The sequence below is a fragment of the Oncorhynchus masou genome, chromosome 21 (assembly GCF_036934945.1).
Source record: "Oncorhynchus masou masou isolate Uvic2021 chromosome 21, UVic_Omas_1.1, whole genome shotgun sequence".
NCBI lineage: Eukaryota > Metazoa > Chordata > Actinopteri > Salmoniformes > Salmonidae > Oncorhynchus > Oncorhynchus masou.
In genome coordinates, this window is record NC_088232.1 from 6,943,689 (window position 1) to 6,967,248 (window position 23,560).

Below are 23,560 nucleotides of genomic sequence, written 5' to 3' on the forward strand. Positions count from 1 at the left end.
TTGCCACGTTTTGTATATTACAGACCCCTTAATTCATACTTTTAAATGAATATGTGAGTTAAAACAAAAATATAGCATTTTCCTGAAGTATAATTATTTCAGGTGACTGTTACTCTCCCCACAAAAAAAAAGAAGTAATACATGTAATTGAAATACTGTAGGATTCCATTCATTCATACTAGGGAGTGCCAATATGGCTGACCGGTCACTTTCTTTCACTACAAATGTGGTGGAAAAATTACAGTAAATGACCTAATAAGAATGGCTGGTTAGATCCCATCAGTGTCAAGGACAGAAACCTATAGGTTCGAAGGAAGCCGAGGCCAATTTTTATTCTAAATGATACACAGGCAAATAAAAAGGGCATGACAACATGGTTTCTCATTCATTAACAGATTTGATCACCTATTTTTTAGTACATAAAGGAACAGGTACCACCTAATTATGCCGAATAATGTTGGGGGAGAGACATTATATTTGTTTTGAATAGAACATAGGCAAAACCAAATTCAGAGGGGACATGTTGTGTTACACTTCAATGACAGTGTTTTGGCTATGCTAGCACACCAAACAAGTCTGTATCATGTAAGAATATGAGTGTACCCAGAGGCTCAAACGAGGGACCTAGTAATCCAAAAAACCCTCTTACCCCAATACACTACATGACCAAAAGTATGTGGACACCTGCTCGTTGAACATCTCAATCCAAAATCATGGGCATTAATATGGAGTTGGTCCCCCCCTTTGCTGCTATAACAGCCTCCACTCTCCTGGGAAGGCTTTTCCACTAGATGTTGGGACATTGCTGCAGGGACTTTCTTCCATTCAGCCACAAAAGCATTAGTGAGGTCCTGTACCTATGTTGGGCGATTAGGCCTGGCTCGCAATCGGTGTTCCAATTCATCCCAAAGGTGTTCTAAGGGGTTGAGGTCAGGGATCTGTGCAGGCCTTTCAAGTTCTTCCACACCGATCTTGACAAACCATTTCTGTATGGACCTCGCTTTGTGCACAGGGGCATTGTAATGCTGAAACAGGAAACAGCCTTCCACAAACTGTTGCCACAAAGCACATAATTGTCTACAATGTCATTACATGCTGTAGCGTTAAAATTTCCCTTCACTGGAACTAAGGAGCCCAAACCATAAACAGCCACAGACCATTATTCCCCCTCCACCAAACTTTACAGTGGGCACTATGCATTCGGGCAGGTAGCGTTCTCCCTGCATCCGCAAAACCCAGATTCATCCATTGGACTGCCAGATTCATCACTCCAGAGAACGCATTTCCACTGCTCCAGAGTCCAATGGCGGCGTGCTTTACACCACTCCAGCCAAAGCTTGGCATTGCGCATGGTGATCTTAGGCTGGTGTGCGCCTGCTCAGCCATGGAAACCCATATCATGAAGCTCCCGACAAACAGTTTTTGTGCCGACGTTCTTCCTTTCAGATGCAGTCTGGAATTCGGTAGTGAGTGTTGCAACAGAGGACAGACAATTTTTATGAGCTACGATCTTCAGCACTCGCCAGTCCCGTTCTGTGAGCTTGTGTGGCCTACTACTTCGTGGCTGAGCTGTTGTTGCTCCTAGACATTTCCACTTCACAATCACAGCACTTACAGTTGACCCGGGGCAGCTCTAGCAGGGCAGAAACGTGATGAACTGACTTCTTGGAACGGAGGCATCCTATGATGGTGCCATGTTGAAGGTCACTGAGCTCTTCAGTATGGGCCATTCTACTGCCAATGTTTGTCTTTGGAGATTGCATGTCTGTGTGCTTGATTGTAAACACCTGTCACCAATTTGAGGGGGTGTCCACATACTGGTCATGTAGTGTATGTCAGCTAAACAATGGTTCCCAGATATCCCCTGCGTAAAACTCATACACTTCTATGATTTCTTCCCATTATGGACACTCCTGTGTCTGATAAGGTTATTCTGGAAGGAGAAGCTCTTATAACACAGCTTACACTTAAAGGGCCTCTCCTTGGTATGAACAGTCTGGTGCTTCTTCACATAGTTCGCCTCAGCGAAACGCTTCCCACAGGTGAGGCAGGCGTACGGCTTGTCGGCGTCCGTCCTAATGCTCGGCCTCCCACGTTGTGACCCAATGACACCAGAGGAGGTAGAAGCAGGAGCCACTGCCCTCAGGTGGTTAGTCTTTGAGCTCCCTCCTTGACCTCTAGCCATTGTTTGAATGTTGTTGGGATTGTGTGCTGTGTTATAGGCTAGGTACTTCTCGTGGTGAACGTCCATCCTGACCCTGTCTGTATTTGTGGGGTAATCATGAGGTAGCTGAGGAAGGCTAGACCCAGGCTTTCTATGAACCCAGTCACCAGGCATTAGACGAGACCCTGAAGACAGACTTCCTGAAAGACCACCACCAGGGGGGTCTCCCGCCACGCTCTGTGAAGGCTGACGCCCAGGGTGACCTGCTCTGTTCATCATGGATACTGTGGTGTTTGTATCATAGGAACAGGAGGGTCTATCTCTATCAGTCCCAGGCCCTGCTTCATCCCTGCACTGAGACTGTGAAGAGAAGGGTCTGGGCTGCAGACTGGATCCCTGACTGGAGCCTCTGTCTCTCTGATGACCACCAGGACTGAGGTTGTTCAGTCCACCTGTCCACTGGTTGTGTTCTGTGTGGTGGTGGAGTCTCTGTCCCTCTTGGTTTGGTCCTAGTTGCGACTCGGGAAGGAACAGTGACAGCTCCTGATCCAGGGTTCTGATCTGGTGCCAGGGTTTGTGACCAGCCGCTACAGAGGTCCAGTCTCTCCCGTCAGCAACACCGGACATCAGCAGGTCCTCATGGACTGCAGACTGTAAACACAAATTGTACAGAAGAACATAAATGTTTAAAAAGAAACTCTTTGCTATACACACAGAAACATGATATTATAAAATGTTAACCACAGTCAAGCCTATCTTTAACACTTTGATTTAAGGACCTAACAATATTGACCCATTCAAGTTTACTATAAAAAAAATGTCCACGTGTTGATTCAAGAATTAAGTCAAATGTTTTGGTTCGACTGAGATAAGAGAGACTCAGTCCCGGCAATAATACAAAAATAACCAAGTCAGTCAGCACAGAGTCAATTTTGTATTTAAATTCAACAAAATGGTCATACACTCACATAATGTTGTACTTTTATTACACAAAACGATACATGTGAAGTAGAATAACTTTATTCACTATGGTAACACTTCCTGTAAATCTGGTAACTTCTCTTTTGATAAAATCAAATCAAGTCCAGTGAACATTAATTAAAGGTCCAATGCAGCCGTTTTTTATCTCAGTATCTAATAATTTCTGGTTAACAACTAAGTACCTTACTGTGATTGTTTTCAAAAGGTCAAAAAGAAACAAAAATAGCTTCTTAGCAAAGAGCAATTTCTCAAGCAAGAATTGAACTAGGACTGTCTGGGAGTGGTGAGGGGAAAACTAGCTGTTGTTGGCAGAGAGGTTTGGCGCTCTCTTATTGGTCTATACACTAATTTACCACCTGGTGCTGTCACCAGGCAGGGCCAAAACTCTATCCCACCATAACAGCTCATACACTAAAAGGGTATTATAATTTTCCCAATTTCAAAGTATTATTCTAACCTCAGTGAGAAAATATATCTAAATATCTCACGTTTTTGACTGCACTGAGCCTTTAAGGCACGATCATTTCACCATTATAAAGGCATAAACCTATAGGGACACAGTGTCACTTTCATTAGTGAATCAATTTTACAGACACCATCACAACAACCATCACCTTATCATCTACTCTGCCTCATCATACTCATTCTTTCCTCATTTCTTCTCATCCAGTTCCCTCTACATCCAAAATGACAGAATGAACTAACTCGTACTACATTTCATGTCACTATACTCATGGGCCGTGTGCATTTTCTGCTGGTGTATCCTGAGGTAGCTCGTCTCTGAGAAACTCTTCCTGTAGTGAGTACAGGCAAACGGTCTCTCTCCAGTGTGGACCTTCAGGTGCATCTTCAGCTGGTGTTGGTGGGGGAACCTATTCTCAGATCGGGGGCAGCTGTAGGGTTTCTCCCGTGCCTCTCCAGGTTGAACAAGTCGGAAAAACTGTCCCCGCACAGGTGGCAGCTGAACGGTTCTCCCCCGTGTGCATTCTGGTGGATCTCCACCTGTTTGGGGAAACTGAAGGCTTTCTCACAGAATGAACACGGGAAGTGCTAAGTGCTTGTCTTTGGCGCTGTCACCTTTACTGGTTTACGTCTCTACTACTGTCATTTGTCTATGGACTTGTGTAGCCATTTAGTGTTGCGGCACTGGCATTGTCTGAGATCTGGTATAACATCAGGAGAGTGTGAGGAGGACAAAGACCTGTGTTGTCCCAGGATCCATGTTCCAGTTGATAGATCCTATAGAAGGCAGGCTGAAGGCAGCACCTGTTGGGGCGCCATCATTCTCTCTGAATCACAACTATAGGAGCAGGAAGGAGCAAGCCAAGTCTGTTCTCTCCAGCTGCATACGGACACCTCCCCGTCCCCGCGGACCAAATCTATGTCTCATCCTGGTCCCCCACATGAAAACGTACTATAGTATGGTAATAAATACTATAGTATTCACTGTAGTGTTTTTGCTGACTGTACTGTAGTATTTCCTGTAGTATACACAGTTAACTATAATATAAAATACTGTAGTAGTATAGTGTTTTTGTTTTATTATCTTTGACATAGACATGTAGGTACAGTTGAAGTTGGAAGTTTACATACACCTAAGCCAAATACATTTAAACTCTGTTTTTCACAATTCCTGATATATAATCCTCGTACAAATTTCCTGTCTTAGGTCATTTCGGATCACCACTTTATTTTAAGAATGTGAAATGTCAGAATAATAGTAGAGAACGATTTATTTCAGCTTATTTCCTTCATCACATTCCCAGTGGGTCAGAAGTTTACATACACTCAAGTAGTATTTGGTAGCATTGCCTTTAAATTTTTTAACTTGGGTCAAACATTTCAGGTATCCTTACACAAGCTTTCCACAATAAGTTGGATGGATTTTGGACCATTCCTCCTGACAGAGTTGGTGTAACTAAGTCAGGTTTGTAGGCCTCCTTGCTCGCACACGCTTTATCAGTTCTGCACAGGCTCAAACGCAGTCGCAATCCACAGGCTCAAACGCAGTCGCACTCCACAGGCTCAAACGCAGTCACAACAAGCAGACAAAAAATCCAAATTGTATCCGTAAAGTTCATAGAAACATGTCAAACGATGTTTATATTCAATCCTCATGTTGTTTTTAGCCTAAATAATCGATAATATTTCAACCAGACAATAACGTTGTCAATATAAAAGGTAAACAAGAAAGGCACTCGGTCACGCGCATGAAAAAGCTCTGTGACACAGCAGGGTCCACTCATTCAGACTGCTCTTACTCCCTCATTTTCAGAATACAAGCCTGAAACTGAAATTTCTAAAGACTGTTGACATCTAGTGGAAGGTATAGGAACTGCAATTTGAGTCCTAAGTCAATGGATACTGTAATGGCAGTGAATAGAAAACTACAACCACACAACAAAAAAATCTTACTTCCTGAATGGATTTTTTCTCAGGTTTTCGCCTGCCAAATCAGTTCTGTTATTCTCACAGACACTATTTTAACGGTTTTGGAAACTTTAGAGTGTTTTCTATCCAAATCGACCAATTATATGCATATCCTATCTTCTGGGCCTGAGTAGAAGGTAGAAGGCAGTTTAATTTGGGCACGCTTTTCATCCAAAATTCCTACCCTAGAGAAGTTAAAACTTCTTCAGGAGTTGGTTCCTGTACAGGAACCAAATGAGCGGAAATTCCAGAGCGCCAACTAATTGTACTCGTTAAAACTCAAACTTTCATTAAAATTCACATCCAGGGTACTCAAATCAAGCCACACTCGTTGTGAATATAGCTAACATGTCAGATTTGTAAAATGCTTTTCGGCGAAAGCATGACAAGCTATTATCTGATAGCATGCAGCTCCCTGACACACAGAAAGGGCACGTAAACAAACAAATTAGCGTAGCCGGCGCTACCAAAAACGCAGAAATAAAATATAAAACATTCATTACCTTTGACGAGATTCTTTGTTGGCACTCCTATATGTCCCATAAACATCACAATTGGGTCTTTTTTTCGATGAAATCGGTCCATATATACCCAAAATGTCCATTTATGAACACCGTGGAAAATTGCACGTTTCCCAACGCGACGTAATTTTTTAAAATTCATAAAGTTGCCTATAAACTTTGACAAAACACTTCAACCTACTTCTGTAATCCAAGTTTAGGTATTAGTAAACGTTAATAAACGATCAAATTGATCACAGAGAGATCTGTATTCAATAGCTAGAAGTTTACAAAAAGAATTCCAGTTCCTCACTGACATTTTTTTCTGTGGCGCACCTGAAGACCGGATGTGTTATTGACCAATCTAACCAAGGATAAAGTGCCCTGGTAATCACAACACTGGCGACATCATGTGAAATCTGTAGGAATTGCAAACACAGTTCCATTATTTATGACAAGCCTTAGACAATATATACACTGGCGGATGGATTTTTTCTTTGGAGATTTTGTGATGAGGTTTTCTTGCGATTTTGACAACGGAACTCGTTCTGTTATAGTCACAGACACCATTGAACCATTTCTAGAAACTTCAGAGTGTTTTCTATGCACACATACTAATCATATGCATATACTATATTCCTGGCATGAGTAGCAGGACGTTGAAATGTTGCGCGATTTTTAACAGAATGTTGAAAAAAGTAGCTCGATCTCAAACAGGATTTATTAATGTTAACAGAATGCACCTGAGCTCAATTTCGAGTCTAATAGCAAAGGGTTTGAATACTTATATAAATAAGGTATCTGTTTTTTATTTGTATTAAATTTACAAAGACTTCTAAAAACCTGTTTTCACTTTGGCATTATGGGGTATTGTGTGTCGACTACTAGGAATATTTTTGGGGGTTGTGGCTAATAGTGTTGTTCCCCAGCCCAGAGTTGAGGACGCTGTACCATCCACTGACCTCCACTATCTCGCCCTGCTCAGTGATGTGGTCCCCTGGGCCCTTGGCTGCGCCCGTCTGGGATTCCAAGATGGCTGCCCAGTCTCCCTTGTTAGGCTCCAGCCAACCACCTTCAGGAAGAAGTTACAAAATAGACATTTACAAACATGCAGAGAAAACTCTAAATATGGAGTTTGAGTCAATGTCCTGGTCAAGTACATAAATGATGTGTGTGAACATAAGTTGTATTGATTGTATTTTATAAATTAAGAAAATAATAACCAGATGCATCACTATTCCCATTGAAGATCTGTACTGTGTGTAGGCTATATGTATTTCTCTCTTACCTTGCTCCCCCATCTTTAGTCCACTCAGCAGTTCAATGCTCTCTGGTTCATCTTCTATTGTCTCCACTTTGACTATCAGCAGATCAGGTTTCCCATTCTCCATGTCTACTGACTGTAAGAGATAGTGAGAGGATGTTGGATCAAGAAATCTGATATGAGCACCCTGCTATGGGGAATCTTCTGATTGAGCAATGAGGGATTGCCATGACTACTATGCAAACATGTTAGTTGACTTGATACGATGCAAACCTGTTAGTTGATTTGATTACGTGACACTCTTTAAAGAGATGAATCAGATGAACTCGTGGATACCATTATTGTCTCTGTGTCCAGTATGCAGGCAGTTAAGAGGTAATTCAGCGAACCAATGGTAACTAGCTTGCTTGCTGTACCGGAAGACTTCCAGTGTTTGCCGCTAAGCAAGTTAGCACTGGTTCACAAAATTACCTCTAACTTCCCTTTAATGGTTTGATAATTCAAAGGCATGGTACCACACTTAATACAAAATAAATCAAAACCTGGGTCCTTATTCACAAAGAGTCTAAGAGTAGGAGTGCTGATCTAGGATCTTTCCAACTAATCTTATTCATTATTATCTTAAAGGAAAAAAGGATCCTAGATCACTCCGACTCTGATGCCACATTCAAAACTATTGGGAACTCGAAAAAATATGAGGTCAAATCATGACATCGGTGATATTCAGGTCGGAAAGTCGGAGCTCTAGAAAGAGACCCGGGTTGGATGACGGATGATTTTTCCCAGTCAGAGCTCGTTTTTTCCCCCCAGAGTTCCCAATTGCTTTGGACGCACTTAAATCGGAAGTCTGAGATTTCCGAGTTCCGAGTTGTTTTAACGCGGCATGAGAGCCCACTCTATGGTTCATCCTATGGTACTACAGCCATTAATTTTTTAGATGTGTATATATATATATTTTTTTTCCATGGCCAATACACAGAATTCATTTTCTGAATTGAACATCATTTCATGGAATGTGAAGTTTATGGCACATCGCATTAAAAGGAAACAAATATTTAATTACCTAAATAAATTCAAATGTGTCACAGCTAATGTTCCCTCAGCTGCATGTCCAGCAGCTCCCCGAGGCTGCCAGGGCAGCTCCCCGAGACTAACCCGGACGACACTGGGCCGAATGTGGGCCGCCCTATGGGACTCCAATCACGGTCGGTTGTGATACAGCCTGGAATCGAGCCAGGGTCTGTAGTGATGCCTCTAGCACTGAGATGCAGTCACTTAGACCGCTGCGCCACTCAGGAGCCCTAATAAGCTAAGTAGACAATAGGCAGAGGGTAGTATCGTTTGTGTGATTCTCTGTAATAATGGTATGGGAATAATAATGCTTTTTATTTTGTAAAGTGGTTTCTTGCATCAAACACAACATTTTCAGTCACCTCCTTGTCTGAAGGACAAGTGGATAAACAGGTTAATGTCAGGCCCTGCATGTTTTTCTCATGGAATGTAGGCATTGAACACCACACGTTGGCTGCTACTGGAGCCTGAATGATAGAATAGCTATTAACATGTTAAAATATTATGGGATGCATTTTCTCCATTGTTTTTGATGGTAGGCCACTCTGGTAGGTCTACATTATGACCAAATAGCCACAGTAGCCTACATGGCCACTGTTAAACTGTACCATAAAGCAGGTACAGCCTCAGTGTTCAGAGTACTGGCGTGCTGGAAATTGCACAGAATTTTTAATGCTCAAGCATGCACTCGGCAGACCTGAAATTTGCTCAGTGCCCAATTTTTTTTGAGGGAACATTGGTCATGGCCCTGTTGCAAGAAACTCATTTAATGGGACAAGACATGGAAGAAATTTTGAAAGATTGGGATGGAGAAATACATTTAACATCTTACTCACCCAAAGCAAGGGGAGTGGCTTATAAGGTTAATTTAGAACCTGTCAATTCCAATTGCACGCTCCCTCAAAATATCTGTGGCATTGTGTTGTGTGACAAAACGGCACATTTTAGAATGCCATTTTATTGTCCCCAGCACAATGTGAACCTGTGTAGTGGTCATGCTGTTTAATCAGCTTCTTGATATGCCACACCTGTCAGGTGGATGGATTATATTGGCAAAGGAGAAATGCTCACTAACAGTGATGTAAACTAATTTTGTACGTATGGAACATTTCTGGAATCATTTATTTTAGCTAATGAAAAATGTTGCATTTTATATTTTGGTTCAGTATATATAATTTTGGCTAATTTATTTTGCATTTTCTTTTCTTATTGGACCCACCACTGCCATTTCTCTCCTTTTCTATTGGTTTTCATATCAACTTTCTTTTATTGTCCAGACGCCACAATCCTAACCATATTAGCAATGGTGTTTTCCCACAAATTGCATTTTGGCAAATGTTTGAAAATGTTGTTTTCTTGGCTGCTTCATTACATGAGTTGCATGTTCTGTTAAGATGCATTACATAATCTAAATGTGATTTATGTCATTCTGAACAACGTGGGTGGATATTAATGGGTTATGCACCCACGGCATATGGGTCCGGCAATTTTCTCAAATGGACGGTAAATAAATCTTCCCGGTTACATTGTCCGGTGCCACATTTTCCTAACGGAAATCCTGACGTTTGAAATAAATCATTGTTAATTAAAAAATAAATAAAAAAGCTTTGTGAATACGGACCCTGACCAAATATAATTCAGACAGTAGTTCAGTGGGCTCACCTCAGTGAGAATGTGTGTGGTCCTGTGCTGCTCAGCTGGTTCCTCTGTGGGTTCAGGAGGTGGTGTAGTCTGGTTGTCCTCCATGACCATGGTCTCCTCAGGGTTCCCCAGGCCCTCCTCCTTCACCAGCAGTACCTCCTCATCCTCCTTGAAGAGAGAGGTGACACAGATTACACAGACATACACTCCTCAGGTAGGTACACACAGATAATAAACACAGTGTATATACTTCCCCACTACGTTTGAGTCCTACTGTAGTCACAGAATGACTTCATTGTTGTTAAACCCATCATGGTGGACATAAATATGTTGTGGGGAAATAGTCAAAAGTCACCATCAGACAAATCTGACTAAACTATTTTGACGTGTAAAGTAGGTGTATGTTTGTGTGTGGGTATGTGTAGGTATATTTAGTAAAGTGTATATTGGTTATGAAGCACTGTCAGGTGTATGCGAATAGGGGGAAATTGGATGTTATGTGTACTAAAGAGTCTTTAACTTGTCTCCTCCACTTCATCTATACTGATTTGAAGTGTATTTAACATGTGATGTCAAAAAGAGATCAAAGCTTTCACCTGGTCAAGTCTGATCCTTTATTGATGTCACTTTCAATCAGTGTTAAATAAGTCATTTGTTGCTTTGAGACAACGGAGACGGATTGTCTATGTGTGCCATTCCAGAGGGTGAAAGTGCCTATGAATGGGGTGTGGTAGTAGGTGCCAGGCGCACCAGTTTGTGTCAAGAACTGCAACACTGCTCGGTTTGTCACTTTACAGTTTCCCATTTGAATCAAAAATTCAGGTGCGTACACAGATTAACACACTTCCAACATTGAGTGTTAATCCATCCCCACTACGATTGAGTCCTATACTGTAGTTACATAATGACTTCATTCTGTTAAACCCATCATGGTGGACATAAATATGTTGTGGGTAAAGATGTCAGCTATGATAAGTCAAGTCATCAGACAAACCTGACTAAACAATTTTGACATGTACAGTAGGTGTTAGTGTAGGTATATTTAGTAAGTGTATATTTGTCATTAATAGGTAACACAGTCACAATTAACCATAAAAATGAATGAAAATTAAACATTTGCTTTTTGGTCTTAATTTAAGTTTAGGCATGAGGTTAGTATTATGGTTAGATTTAAAATCAAATTAAGAAAAATTGTAGAAATAGGTGGGATTTAGCAATAATTATGACTGATTGTTAACTAGTGATGAACCGTGTTATTGGTTTTAAAAGCAGAATAGGGTGAGATCAGATCTGATTTATATTAAAGGGAGTCTCAATGAATGTCAGAATGAAAAGTCCCATTTTTGTGTTTATTAAACAAACAAGTTAAATACAACATATGAAAACACATACGTCTCAAAAAAAAAAAAAAAAAAAAATCAGCATGAACTTGATGAACTGCATTCATTTTCTCATTAAAAAAGTGTCTTGGGAAAAAAATTAAGCAGTTGAATTTAAGTAATGTAATATGCTTTCATGAACATCTTACAGCCTATACAGTACAAACACAATTTGAAACAGACTTTAGGCTTACAGTGCATTCAGAAAGTATTCAGACCCCTTCACTTTTTCCACATTTTATTGCGCTACAGCCCTGTTCTAAAATGGATTCAATTGTTTTTTCTCCTTAATCTACACAATACACCATAATGACAAAACAAACCCTTTTTCATTTTTTTTTTTTTACATTTCTGCAAACTTTATATAAAAACCCCTCATATCACATTTACATAAGTATCCAGACCCTTTACTCAGTACTTTGTTGAAGCACCTTTGGCAGTGATTACAGCCTCAAGTCTTCTTGGGTATGAAGGTACAAGCTTGGCACACCTGTATTTGGGGAGTTTCTCCCGTTTCTCTCTGCAGATTCTCTCAAGTTCTGTCAGGTTGGATTGGGAGCATCGCTGCACAGCTATTTCCTGGTCTCTCAAGAGGTGTTTGATCAGATTCAAGTCCGGGCTCTGGCTGGGCCACTCAAGGACATTGAGACTTGTCCCAAAGCCACTCCTGCGTTATCTTGGCTGTGTGCTTAGGGTCATTGTTCTGTTGGAAGGTGAACCGTCACCCCAGTTCGAGGTACTGGGCGCTCTGGAGCAGTTTTTCATCAAGGATCTCTCTGTACTTTGCTCCGTTCATCTTTCTTGATCCTGATGGCTGAAAAACATCCCCACAGAATGATGCTGCCACTACCATGGTTCACCGTTAGGATGGTGACAGGTTTCCCCCAGATGTGACGCTTGGCATTCAGGCCAAAGAGTTCAATCTTGGTTTCATCAGACCAGAGAATCTTGTTTCTCATGGTCTGAGAGTCTTTAGGTGCCTTTTCGGCAAACGCCAAGCGGGCTGTCATGTGCCTTTTACTGAGGAGTGGCTTCCGCCTGGCCACTCTACCATAAAGGCCTGACAATACATTTGCAAAATATTCCAACCCCGTTTTCGCTTTGTCATTATGCATTATTGTGTATAGATTAGTTTTGATTTAATCCATTTTAGAATAAGTAACAAAATGTGGAAAAACTCAAGGGGTCAGAATACTTTAAGAATACTTTAGAAATGCATTTTATGCCTTATTGCAATATACTGAAATCTGTTACTCTTGTTATTCCAAATGCATCTGTGGGTCTTTTTAGCTGATAACAATAAATGCATCTTCGTCAGAAGCTATTAAATGGAATGGTTACTTTCTATGTTATTGAGTGGAATGGTTTTTCTGCTGGTGTATCCTGAGGTAGCTCCTCTCTGAGAACCTCTTCCTGCAGTGTGTACAGGCGAACGACCTCTCTCCCGTGTGGACCTTCAGGTGCATCTTCAGCTGGTGCTGACGGGAGAACCTCTTCTCACACTGGGGGCAGCTGAAGGGTTTCTCCCCTGTGTGGACCCTCTGGTGCCTCTTCAGGTCACCAGCCTGAGCAAATTGCATTTGACACTGGGTACAGCTGAAGGGTTTCACCCCTGTATGGACCCTCTGGTGCCTCTTCAGGTTTCCAGCCACAGAAAAGTGCATATGACACTGGGTACAGCTGAAGGGTTTTACCCCTGTGTGGACCCTCTGGTGGATCTCTAGCTTTTGGGGGCAGCTGAATCCTTTGTTACAGAACATGCAGAGGAACCGTTTCTCTTTACCATTGCCTGATGTGGCTCCCACTCCCTGAGCCGGGACTCTAGCCCTGTCGTTTGAGTTCAATACCTGATCGGAAAGGACATGGCTGTGTAAAGCGAAAGGTGCCATCAATGTGGACGCAGGATTGCGATACCTGAATGTGTGTAAAGGGGAGTGGGAGGCAACATTTAGATTTGTCTCTAAGCTACCCCTGTAATCTAAGAAATCTCTGCCCTGTGAGTGTCCGTCTCCTAGGTGACTATCTGCATTCCATATGGGAGAAGCATCACCCTCCACTTTCACAGTCACTTCATCTACCACTATAACCTCCCCTTTCTTATCTAGGCACCCTTCAGAGTATACACTATTACTGTACCGGTTCCAGTCCCCTCTGGATAGATCAGTCTGTGTCTCTAAACCCAAGGATATGTTGCCAGGGTCCATCTCTGTGGTGTAAGAACAAGACGGATCATCACCACCAGTGTCTAACGCATCACCATCACCATCTCCACGGGAATGAACCGTCTTCTGGCTCTGGTGAAATACCGGTAAATACTCTGAGCTGGGAGCAGGAGGACAGCCCAGTCTCCCCAGCCCCAGTCTCTCTGGGTCTGATCTGTGGTCAGATCCTGTGTGTAAGAGCCTTTGTGTTACAATTAATATCTCGGTGTCCATCTCTGACTTGAGGGCGGCCTTCGGCGTTCCACTGACCTCTGTGATGCTGGGTTGGGTCCAGGCCTGGGGCACGGTGGTGGTGGCAAGGTCCTTGGTGGCTACAAGGTGCTTTCCAGACGCTCCAGTCTGGATGTCTTTGCTGTGTCTTGGGTCCTCCTCTCCTACAGACCTCTCCTGCTTGACCCCTGAACTTGCAACCTCTGCATCTGCAGACTGACATAAGAAGAGGGGAGGTTATTACCAGTACATGAGTAGAATTGGATAACAATGTCATAAGGAAGTCTCACAAGCTCCCCTATGGCAGATAAGTATGTCCATGTAAGCAAGTAAATAGCTGAGGGGAGCCTTTATGAAATAAACTGTCCACATTTTATTTTCTGACGTAATACTATTACACTAACCTCTATAACAATAACGTGCTGGGTTGAGGTTCCACTCCCCTCATCAACAGTGATTGGTTGGTCATCTCTCCATGTATTGCGTCCTGCTGGCTTCACAAAGCTCCCGTGGCTTCCAGTAAGATGTCCTTCACCTGAGAGAGCGATTGGGGGGAAAGAGGTGGTTAGGTACTGTCAATGCGCAATGGTATATTGTACACTATTGACAGTTTTGACACTGTCTAGAATTGGCAAGGATGTAAGATAACACTTCGCATAGCTTCTTGATATAATATTTATAGATTGAAAACAATATAATGCATGGAACATAATCAATGAGTAAATAATGGGAAATGCAGTAAATCAAGAATGGCTAGAATATGATAGTGTCTTTCTGCAAGTTAGCTAAGTAATCAGAAGTATTGCCTGATATCCAAATAATGATCAAGACCGAATTCTGGTTAACCAGCCACATGTGGTTAACACATCTAAAGTTACACATGCGCAGATGTGAACGGGGAGACCGGCCCGCAGCCTCCACCTTCTGCAAAATGTACCGCTTGTCATTCCTCTGCACCGGTCGAGGATCTTGACACTACTGGGGCGACTGGTGAGGACGCGGTCCCGTGCCACCTTCAGTTCCAGTAGCTGTAGTTTCCTCCGCAATGACCTGTTTTCTTTCTGGCTTTGAGTTATTTCCAAACGAAACACTGCATAGTCGTCGTCTACGAGTTTACAGACTTCTGCCACGGCTGCATTCGCTAACACCTCCATGATGGAGGCTATTTGCGTGTGAAAAGCCATACAGTTAGCCATTGTTAGCAGCTAGCTAGTCAACCTCCGCGTTACCTAGATAACATCTATCAACCAAGTCCTGTTTCAAATGCGAATTAAACACTATATGGGGTAAGTAGGCGATGCTGTGGAGTTCCAGGGTGTTAATAAACGTCTAAATAACAACAAAAAACCGCTAACTTGAAAATGGTTACTGTTCCCTTCCGTTTACGATTCTTCTTCAGTGGTTTTCAAATGGCGGTTGACAACCAACTTTAATGATGCATTTCCGCCACCGTCTGGAGTGTGGATCAGAGATAGGGAAGGTTTAAAGTTGAACCCTAACCAATTAAACCCTTCTCCCTAAGGAAACGAAATATATAATACAATATCACATTAAGGTTTTCTTAACAGTTCAATAAAACGTGGCTCCTCAATACCATTATTCCTTAAGAAACTGTCCCTTTCCCTTCCATATCAATGTCACTGAACTAGAATGTGTTCCACTGTCTCCATCTCCCTCTGCCTGTGATTTAACTTCCCAGTTGGATGTTTCCCTACTAATTTCAAAGTGCTGTTGAGCCTGATGAGTCTCAGCCTTGTGATTACATCTTTGTCCCTTCCCTCTGGACCTGAGGACCTCCCTGCCCCCACCTTTTCCTGGATCTTATACAAGTGTGTTTCCCTTTCCCTTCCAATACCATTTTTTATTTATTTTTTACAACTGTTCTTATTAATCCATTGGTCTCTGCTTTACTTAAGAGAAAGGATCTTATTGGTTGGTGTAATAGAACAAAGGGAGTGGTTAAATGAAAAAGGTATGCAGTGTTTAAAAAAAATATGGTACTGCCTATTACATTACACATAAAATCTCTTATGAGATTATTATTAAACTGAGCGAATTCAGTAGCTCTGCCACTGGTAAACAATACACTATTAAACAGTTCCTCACATGGGCCAAACCAGTAAACAGAACACGTATTATAGAACACAGGAATGGTGTAAGGAGAAATGACCCTAAATCCCCAATAGCACGCCATTTCTCAAAGGCCGGTCTCCTCCATGTCCTTCTGTACAGAAGATACATTGTTCACATAGGGGTGGTAATCTTGAACGGAGTGTTCTCCAGACAAAATACAGGTGGATGTTCTAAAAACTCTCCACCTATCAGGCATGAACGAAGAATCGTTATTGAAGTGTTTTCTGTAAGTTTTACTGGAGCTTGATACCCCCATCTAGTGTTTTCTTTCAAGCTCCCTACTCTATATTCTGTTTTTCTACAACCCTGTGTTATTTATTCTGAGGAAAGGTTCACATGGTATTTCTAAAAGCAATAATTGATTATGTTTCTCTGTCTGCTTATATACACAATGTATTAGTTCATGCATTCTATTGTATAAGGTACTGATTTAATGTATTTTCTTTCTTGATCATGTGACACATGCAAGTATCCTTAATCGAAGTCAGAGGTGTGTGTGCCGATCATTTAAGTCGCGAGTCAAACTCATTCAACGGAGGGCCGAGTGTCTGCGGGTTTTCACTCCTCCCTTGTACTTGACTGATGAAGTAAGGTCACTAATTAGTAAAGAACTCCCCACACCTAATTGAAAGGAAAAAGCAAAAACCAACATACACTAGGCCAGAGGAACTCAGCTCTTACCCTACGAGGTCTGGAGCCTGCTGGTTTTCTGTTTAACCTGATAATTAAATGCACACACCCGATGTTCCAGGTCTAAATCAGTCTCTGATTCGATGAGGATCAATTAAAAAGTACAGTGGCGCTGTCTTCAAGATTCAGAGTTAAATTTGAGGGCACTAGGCCCTCCATGGAATGAGTTTGATGCCTCTGATTTACACTGATGATGGCTTGATGGGGAAGCGTTTTGTTTTCATCTTTTCACCATATATATTTTTTTTGCATTTATTCCTCTTTTTCGACAGTGTCGGAGTCTACATCTCTTGCAATAATTACCCTCCTAAACCGAAGTTAAAAGGACATACACTACTCAGTTTGTAGAGACCAGTCAGTCTGGAATATCAAGTACAGGGTTGCATTTGTTTATGTTTAATATTTCGCCCCAGTCATCACAAGACTTGAAGCCTTCATGCCATTTTCTGCAAACAGCTTGAGGTCAAGGACTGTTTGTAACGATCCCATAACACAGATGATAGATAAGCTTGTGTGCTCTGGGATTTTGCATAACAGAAACAGTTGAGGGGTTTGACTTGAGCATGTTTTGGTCATTATTGCATTGATGAACACAGTGAAGTACATCAGTTTAAATACATCCAACTTTGTGTGTAACCAGGATTCCATTCAACCTTTTTATGTGAGAAAAGTACATTGGATAATAAATGTCAAAACAGGCCTGATGGAAACAGCAAATATGGCGGTAAACTCTCCAAATGTCAACATAACAAAATAGGCTAGACAAGGAGGGACCTTTTTGTGTCGTTAATGCATTCTGCGACAAATGGCGGTGGAACCCCAAATATTGATATAATAACCATCATATCGAAGTGAACTTGGAGGACACGAAAAACACGATATCTTGTCTGGTATTCTCACTACGGGTCGAGAAAGCATGCAGTTTATCGAGCTGACAAGGTAAAAATCTGTCACTCTGCCACTGAACAAGGCAGTTAACCCACTGTTGTAAATAAGAATTTGTTCTTAACTGATTTGCCTAAAGGTTAAAAAAAATATATTAAATGCACGGTGAGCTTGATGCTATTTTCAATTAAATATCAAAGGTCTTATTCTGGTGAAATGATGATTGACGATTGGCTGCCGTTTGAAAAATAAAAAGAATCTCACTCTTATCCATAATAATCCTACCTGCATTGTATCTGCCAGCTGGAGCTCATGTGCCAAGACCACAGTGTGGACATTCGCAATGACCCAGCATTTTGTTGTGATAAAGCCATCAGTAGAGTTGAACAATAGAAAATAGATAGAATAGAAACCCATTTAATTTAAGACAAAATTAATCAAGGCATGGGCCCGTATCCACAAAGCGGCTCAGAGTAAAAGTGCTGATCGAGGACCAGGTCCCCACCTGTCAAATAAATAAACACAGTGTTATTATTATGATCTAAAAGGCTAAACTGATCCTAGAACAGCACTCCTACTCTGAGAGGCTTTGTGGATACAGGCTCTGACCTAATACCATTCAGACAGTAGTTCACAGTGGGCTCACCTCAGTGAGACTGTGTGTGGTCCTGTGCTGTTCAGCTGGTTCCTCTGTGGGTTCAGAAGGAGGTGTCGTATGGTTGTCCTCCATGACCTTGGTCCCCTCAGGGTTCCCCCGACTCTCCTCACAACCACCCCCCTTCACCAGCAGCACCTCTGGACGCTCCTCCTGGAAGAGACATGTGATACAGACATACACTCCCTCAGGTATGTACACACAGATAATAAACACACTTTCAACATGGAGTGTTTACGCTTCCCCACTACATGAGTCATAGAATAACTTAATTGTTGTTAAACCCATTATGGTGGACATAAATATGATTTATCATCTCAGATAAGCCTGACTTAACTATTTTTATGTGTACAGTAGGTGTTTGATAGTGTGTGGGTATGTGTATGTATATTTAGTAAGTGTATATTGGTTGTAAAGCGTGATCAGATGTGATGTATTCTAAAGAGACTCAATGAAAGTCTTGGAATGAAAAGTCCCATTTTGTGTTTATTAAACAAACAAGTTTTAAACACACCATATGAAAACTACACATACACATGTCTCAACTACAAATCTGCATGAAGTTGATGAATATAATTTGAATTTCCTCATTAAAAATGTCTTGGGAAAATGTGTGAACATCATATAGCCTACAAAATACAACCACAATATGTTAGACTTTTGTAGGCTTATTTATGCCTTATACACTGCTCAAAAAAATAAAGGGAACACTAAAATAACACATCCTAGATCTGAATGAATGAAATATTCTTATTAAATACTTTTTTCTTTACATAGTTGAATGTGCTGACAACAAAATCACACAAAAATGATCAATGGAAATCAAATTTATCAACCCATGGAGGTCTGGATTTGGAGCCACACTCAAAATTAAAGTGAAAAACCACACTACAGGCTGATCCAACTAATGTAATGTCCTTAATACAAGTCAAAATTAGGTACAGTAGTGTGTGTGGCCTCCACGTGCCTGTATGACCTCCCTACAACACCTGGGCATGCTCCTGATGAGGTGGCGGATGGTCTCCTGAGGGATCTCCTCCCAGACCTGGACTAAAGCATCCGCCAACTCCTGGACAGTCTGAGGTGCAACGTGCGTTGGTGGATGGAGCGAGACATGATGTCCCAGATGTGCTCAAATGGATTCAGGTCTGGGAAACGGGCGGGCCCGTCCATAGCATCAATGCCTTCCTCTTGCAGGAACTGCTGACACACTCCAGCCACATGAGGTCTAGCATTGTCTTGCATTAGGAGGAACCCAGGGCCAACCGCACCAGCATATGGTCTCACAAGGGATCTGAAGATCTCATTTCGATACCTAATGGCAGTCAGGCTACCTCTGACGAGCACATGGAGGGCTGTGCGGCCCCCCAAAGAAATGCCACCCCACACCATGACTGACCCACCGCCAAACCGGTCATGCTGGAGGATGTTGCAGGCAGCAGAACGTTCTCCACGGCGTATCCAGACTGTCACGTCTGTCACATGTGCTCAGTGTGAACCTGCTTTCATCTGTGAAGAGCACAGGGCGCCAGTGGCGAATTTGCGAATCTTGGTGTTCTCTGGCAAATGAAAAACGTCCTGCACAGTGTTGGGCTGTAAGCACAACCCCCACCTGTGGACGTCTGGCCCTCATACCACCCTCATGGAGTCTGTTTCTGACCGTTTGAGCAGACACATGCACATTTGTGGCCTGCTGGAGGTCATTTTGCAGGGCTCTGGCAGTGCTCCTCCTGCTCCTCCTTGCACAAAGGTGGAGGTGCGGTCCTGCTGCCGGGTTGTTGCCCTCCTACGGCCTCCTCCACATCTCCTGATGTACTGGCCTGTCTCCTGGTAGCGCCTCCATGCTCTGGACACTACGCTGACAGACACAGCAAACCTTCTTGCCACAGCTTGCATTGATGTGCCATCCTGGATGAGCTGCACTACCTGAGCCACTTGTGTGGCTTGTAGACTCCGTCTCATGCTACCACTAGAGTGAAAAAAAAGTGACCAAAACATCAGCTAGGAAGAATAGGAACTGAGAAGTGGTCTGTGGTCCCCACCTGCAGAACCACTCCTTTATTGCGGGTGTCTTGCTAATTGCCTATAATTTCCACCTGTTGTCTATTTCATTTGCACAACAGCATATGAAATTTATTGTCAGTGTTGCTTCCTAAGTGGACAGTTTGATTTCACAGAAGTGTGATTGACTTGGAGTTACATTGTGTTGTTTAAGTGTTCCCTTTATTTTTTTGAGCAGTGCATGTCACACAATGACTGGATGCAAAATTCTACCCAGGAATATTCAACACTTAAAACTGTTACTCTCTTTATTCCAAATGTATCTGTGGATCTTTTCTGCTGACAACAATGACCATTCATCTTAGTCTTTAATGCAGGTTTTGATCTTAATGTCAGAAGCTATCGAGTGGAATGGTTACTTTCTATGTTATAGAGTTGAATGGTGTTTTTGCTGGTGCATCCTGAGGTAGGTCCTCTCTGAGAACCTCTTCCCACAGTGTGTACAGGCAAATGGCTTCTCTCCCGTGTGGACTTTCAAGTGCATCTTCAGCTGGTCCTGACGGGAGAACCTCTTCTCACACTGGGGGCAGCTGTAGGGTTTCTCCCCTGTGTGGACCCTCTCGTGTCTCTTCAGGTCACCAGCCTGGGTGAAGCACATGTGACACTGGGTACATTTGAAGGGTTTTACCCCTGTGTGGAACCGCTGGTGCCTCTTCAGGTTGCCAGCATGGGCAAAGCGCATATGACACTGGGTACAGCTGAAGGGTTTCACCCCTGTGTGGACCCTCTGGTGGATCTCCACCTTCTGTGGGCAGCTGAAGCCTTTGTTACAGAACATGCAAAAGAACTGCTTTTCTTTACCGCCTGTTGTTGCTCCCTCTCCCCACACCTTGGCCGTTTGGTTGTTTGAGTTCAATACCTGATCTAAAAGGATGCAGCCTTGTGAATCGGAAGGCCCCATCGACATGGACACTGGGTGTAAAGGGGAGTGGGTCGAGACATTTAAATTTGTCTCTATGCTTTCCCTGTAGTCTAAGAAGTCACTGGAGCTGCCATGCGAGTGTCCTTCTCCGAAGTGAGTCTCGTCTGCATTCCATGTCACAGGAACGTCGCCCTCCACTTTCACAGTCATCTCATCTACGACCAGACCCTCCCCTTTCTTATCTTGGCACCGTCCAGAGTATACACTACTACTGTACTGGTTCCAGTTCCGTCTCATTGGATTAGTCTGTGTATCTAAGCCCACAGGCATGTCACCAGGTATCATTTCTGTTGTGTATGAACAGGACGGATCATTGCCAGTCTGTAACGTGTCACCTGAGTCCTGATGGGACAGAACCGTCCTCGGGTTACCGTACTGGAAATATTCTGAGTGGGGAGCAGGACAGCCCAGCCCCGTTAAAGTCTTGGTGTCTGTCTCTGACTTGAGGACGGCGTTTGGCGTTCCACTGACCTCCGTGATGCTGCGTCGGGTCATAGGTAGCACTGTGGCAGTGGTGGGGTCTTCCGTGGCAACAGGGGGAGCGCCAGTCTGGATGTTACGGCTGTGCCATGGTTCCTCCTCTCCTTCAGTCTTCTCCTGCTTGACCCCAGGACCTGCAGCCTCTGCATCTGCAGACTGACACAAGAAGAGTGGAGGTTATTAACGGTACATGAGTGGAATTGGATAACAATGTCTCGTAGGGAAGTATTTTTTTTGGGGGGGGGGGGGTACAATATTAATGTCAATTTACACAGTTCATACAGCATGTATCCATAGGCTGCCAAAGAAAAACATACAGAGAAATTATCATATTGATTGCACAGAATTGTATAAATAATAAAATTGGTGTAAAGCAGAGAGAAACATAAAGAGGTGGTCCTGCACCACCAACTCCCCCATCCCATTGAGACGTCTTCACGGGTTCAAAGAGGTTGACGTGCACTGTCAACTATGGGACCTTATATAGACAGGTGTGTGTCTTTCCAGATCATGACCAATCAATTGAATATACCACAGGTGGACTCCAATCAAGTTGTAGAAACATCTTAAGGATGATCAATGGAAACAGGATGCACCTGATCTCAATTTTGAGTGTCATTGCAAAGGGTCTGAATACTTATGTAAATAAGGTATTTATGTTTTGTTTTTTTACAAGGTGGTAGATTAGCTTTAATTTTGCAGATAGATTGTGGCTTCCATTAATGTAATTGTCTGCATCATTTCCAATCCACCATATATTTTTGGGCAAATATATATCCTTTTTTTTTTTTTAAATGTGTTTTCCTTTATTTTTTGCAGCAGCAGCACTGCCTGACAGCAGTAATAATCTCTTATTGATTGAGAGATTCAAGGAGCTATCATCGTTAAGTAACATAGTAGATGCAACGCATTCAATATTTACATTCATGCACTTCGAAATGAACTTTGTCCTAGAAGCATTTAACTACAGGGCATTCCCACATCATATGAAGGATGAGGGGAGCCTTTCTGAAATAAACAGGCCACATTTAAAGTAACTTTAATGTTTTATGCAACACTATTATGCAACACACTAACCTCCATCACCATAACGTGCTGGGATGAGGTTCCATTCCCCTCATCAACAGTGATTGGTTGGTCATCTCTCCATATATTGTGTCCCGTTGGCTTCACAAAGCTCCTGTGTCCTCCAGTGAGATGTCCTTCGCCTGAGAGAGTGATTGGGGGGAAAGAGGTGGTTAGGTTAGCTACTGTCAATGTTCAACACTATATTGTACACCATTGACACGGTCTAGAATTGGCAAGGGTGTAAGGTAACACTTCTCATCACTTCATACAATTTATTGATTGACTGAATTATGTTCTATTGTTTTCATTGAGCTCATAATAGGAAATGCAGTAAATTAAGAATCTGGTTAAAATATGATATGTCTTTGTGCAAGATAGTATGCAATAATTGCCCTGATTACTAAGCTATGGAAAAACTGTCCAAGGCTCAATTCTGGGTAATACATCTGAACACATGTGCAGAACGGGTGACAGGCACTGAGCTCGGCCGCGCAGCCTCGGCCCTCTGAAAAATGTACCTCTTGTCATTCCTCTGTATCGGTCGAGGATCTTGACACTACTGGAAATGGCGAGGACGCGCTCCCGCAATGTCCTCTCTGCGCGCTCCCGTGACACCTTCAATTCTAGTAGCTGTAGTTTCCTCCGCAATGCCCTGTTTTCTTTCTGGCTTTGCGTTATTTCCAAACGAAACACTGCATAGTCGTCGTCTACGACTTTACAGATCTCTGCCACGGCTGCATTCGCTAGCACCTCCATGATGGAGGCTATTTGAGTGTGAAAAACCATACTGTTCACGTTAGCCAT

General features: G+C 42.6%; 2 protein-coding genes across 2 annotated transcripts; both read right to left on the minus strand.

Annotated features, from left to right (window-relative positions):
• Positions 1-302: 302 nt before the first annotated feature.
• Positions 303-15,271, minus strand: LOC135507650 (myeloid zinc finger 1-like). Its single transcript, XM_064927236.1, has 7 exons — positions 14,800-15,271; positions 14,267-14,397; positions 13,902-14,078; positions 10,073-10,219; positions 7,364-7,475; positions 7,038-7,147; positions 303-2,815 (listed from the first exon to the last, which is right to left on the minus strand). Exons 1-7 carry the CDS (start codon positions 15,056-15,058, stop codon positions 1,886-1,888), a joined length of 1,866 nt encoding a protein of 621 aa, XP_064783308.1. The 5' UTR covers positions 15,059-15,271; the 3' UTR covers positions 303-1,885.
• Positions 15,272-18,691: 3,420 nt separating this feature from the next.
• LOC135507684 (zinc finger protein 583-like) lies at positions 18,692-23,560 on the minus strand. The gene is made up of 3 exons (XM_064927286.1): positions 23,275-23,560; positions 22,766-22,896; positions 18,692-21,844 (listed from the first exon to the last, which is right to left on the minus strand). Exons 1-3 carry the CDS (start codon positions 23,558-23,560, stop codon positions 20,654-20,656), a joined length of 1,608 nt encoding a protein of 535 aa, XP_064783358.1. The 3' UTR covers positions 18,692-20,653.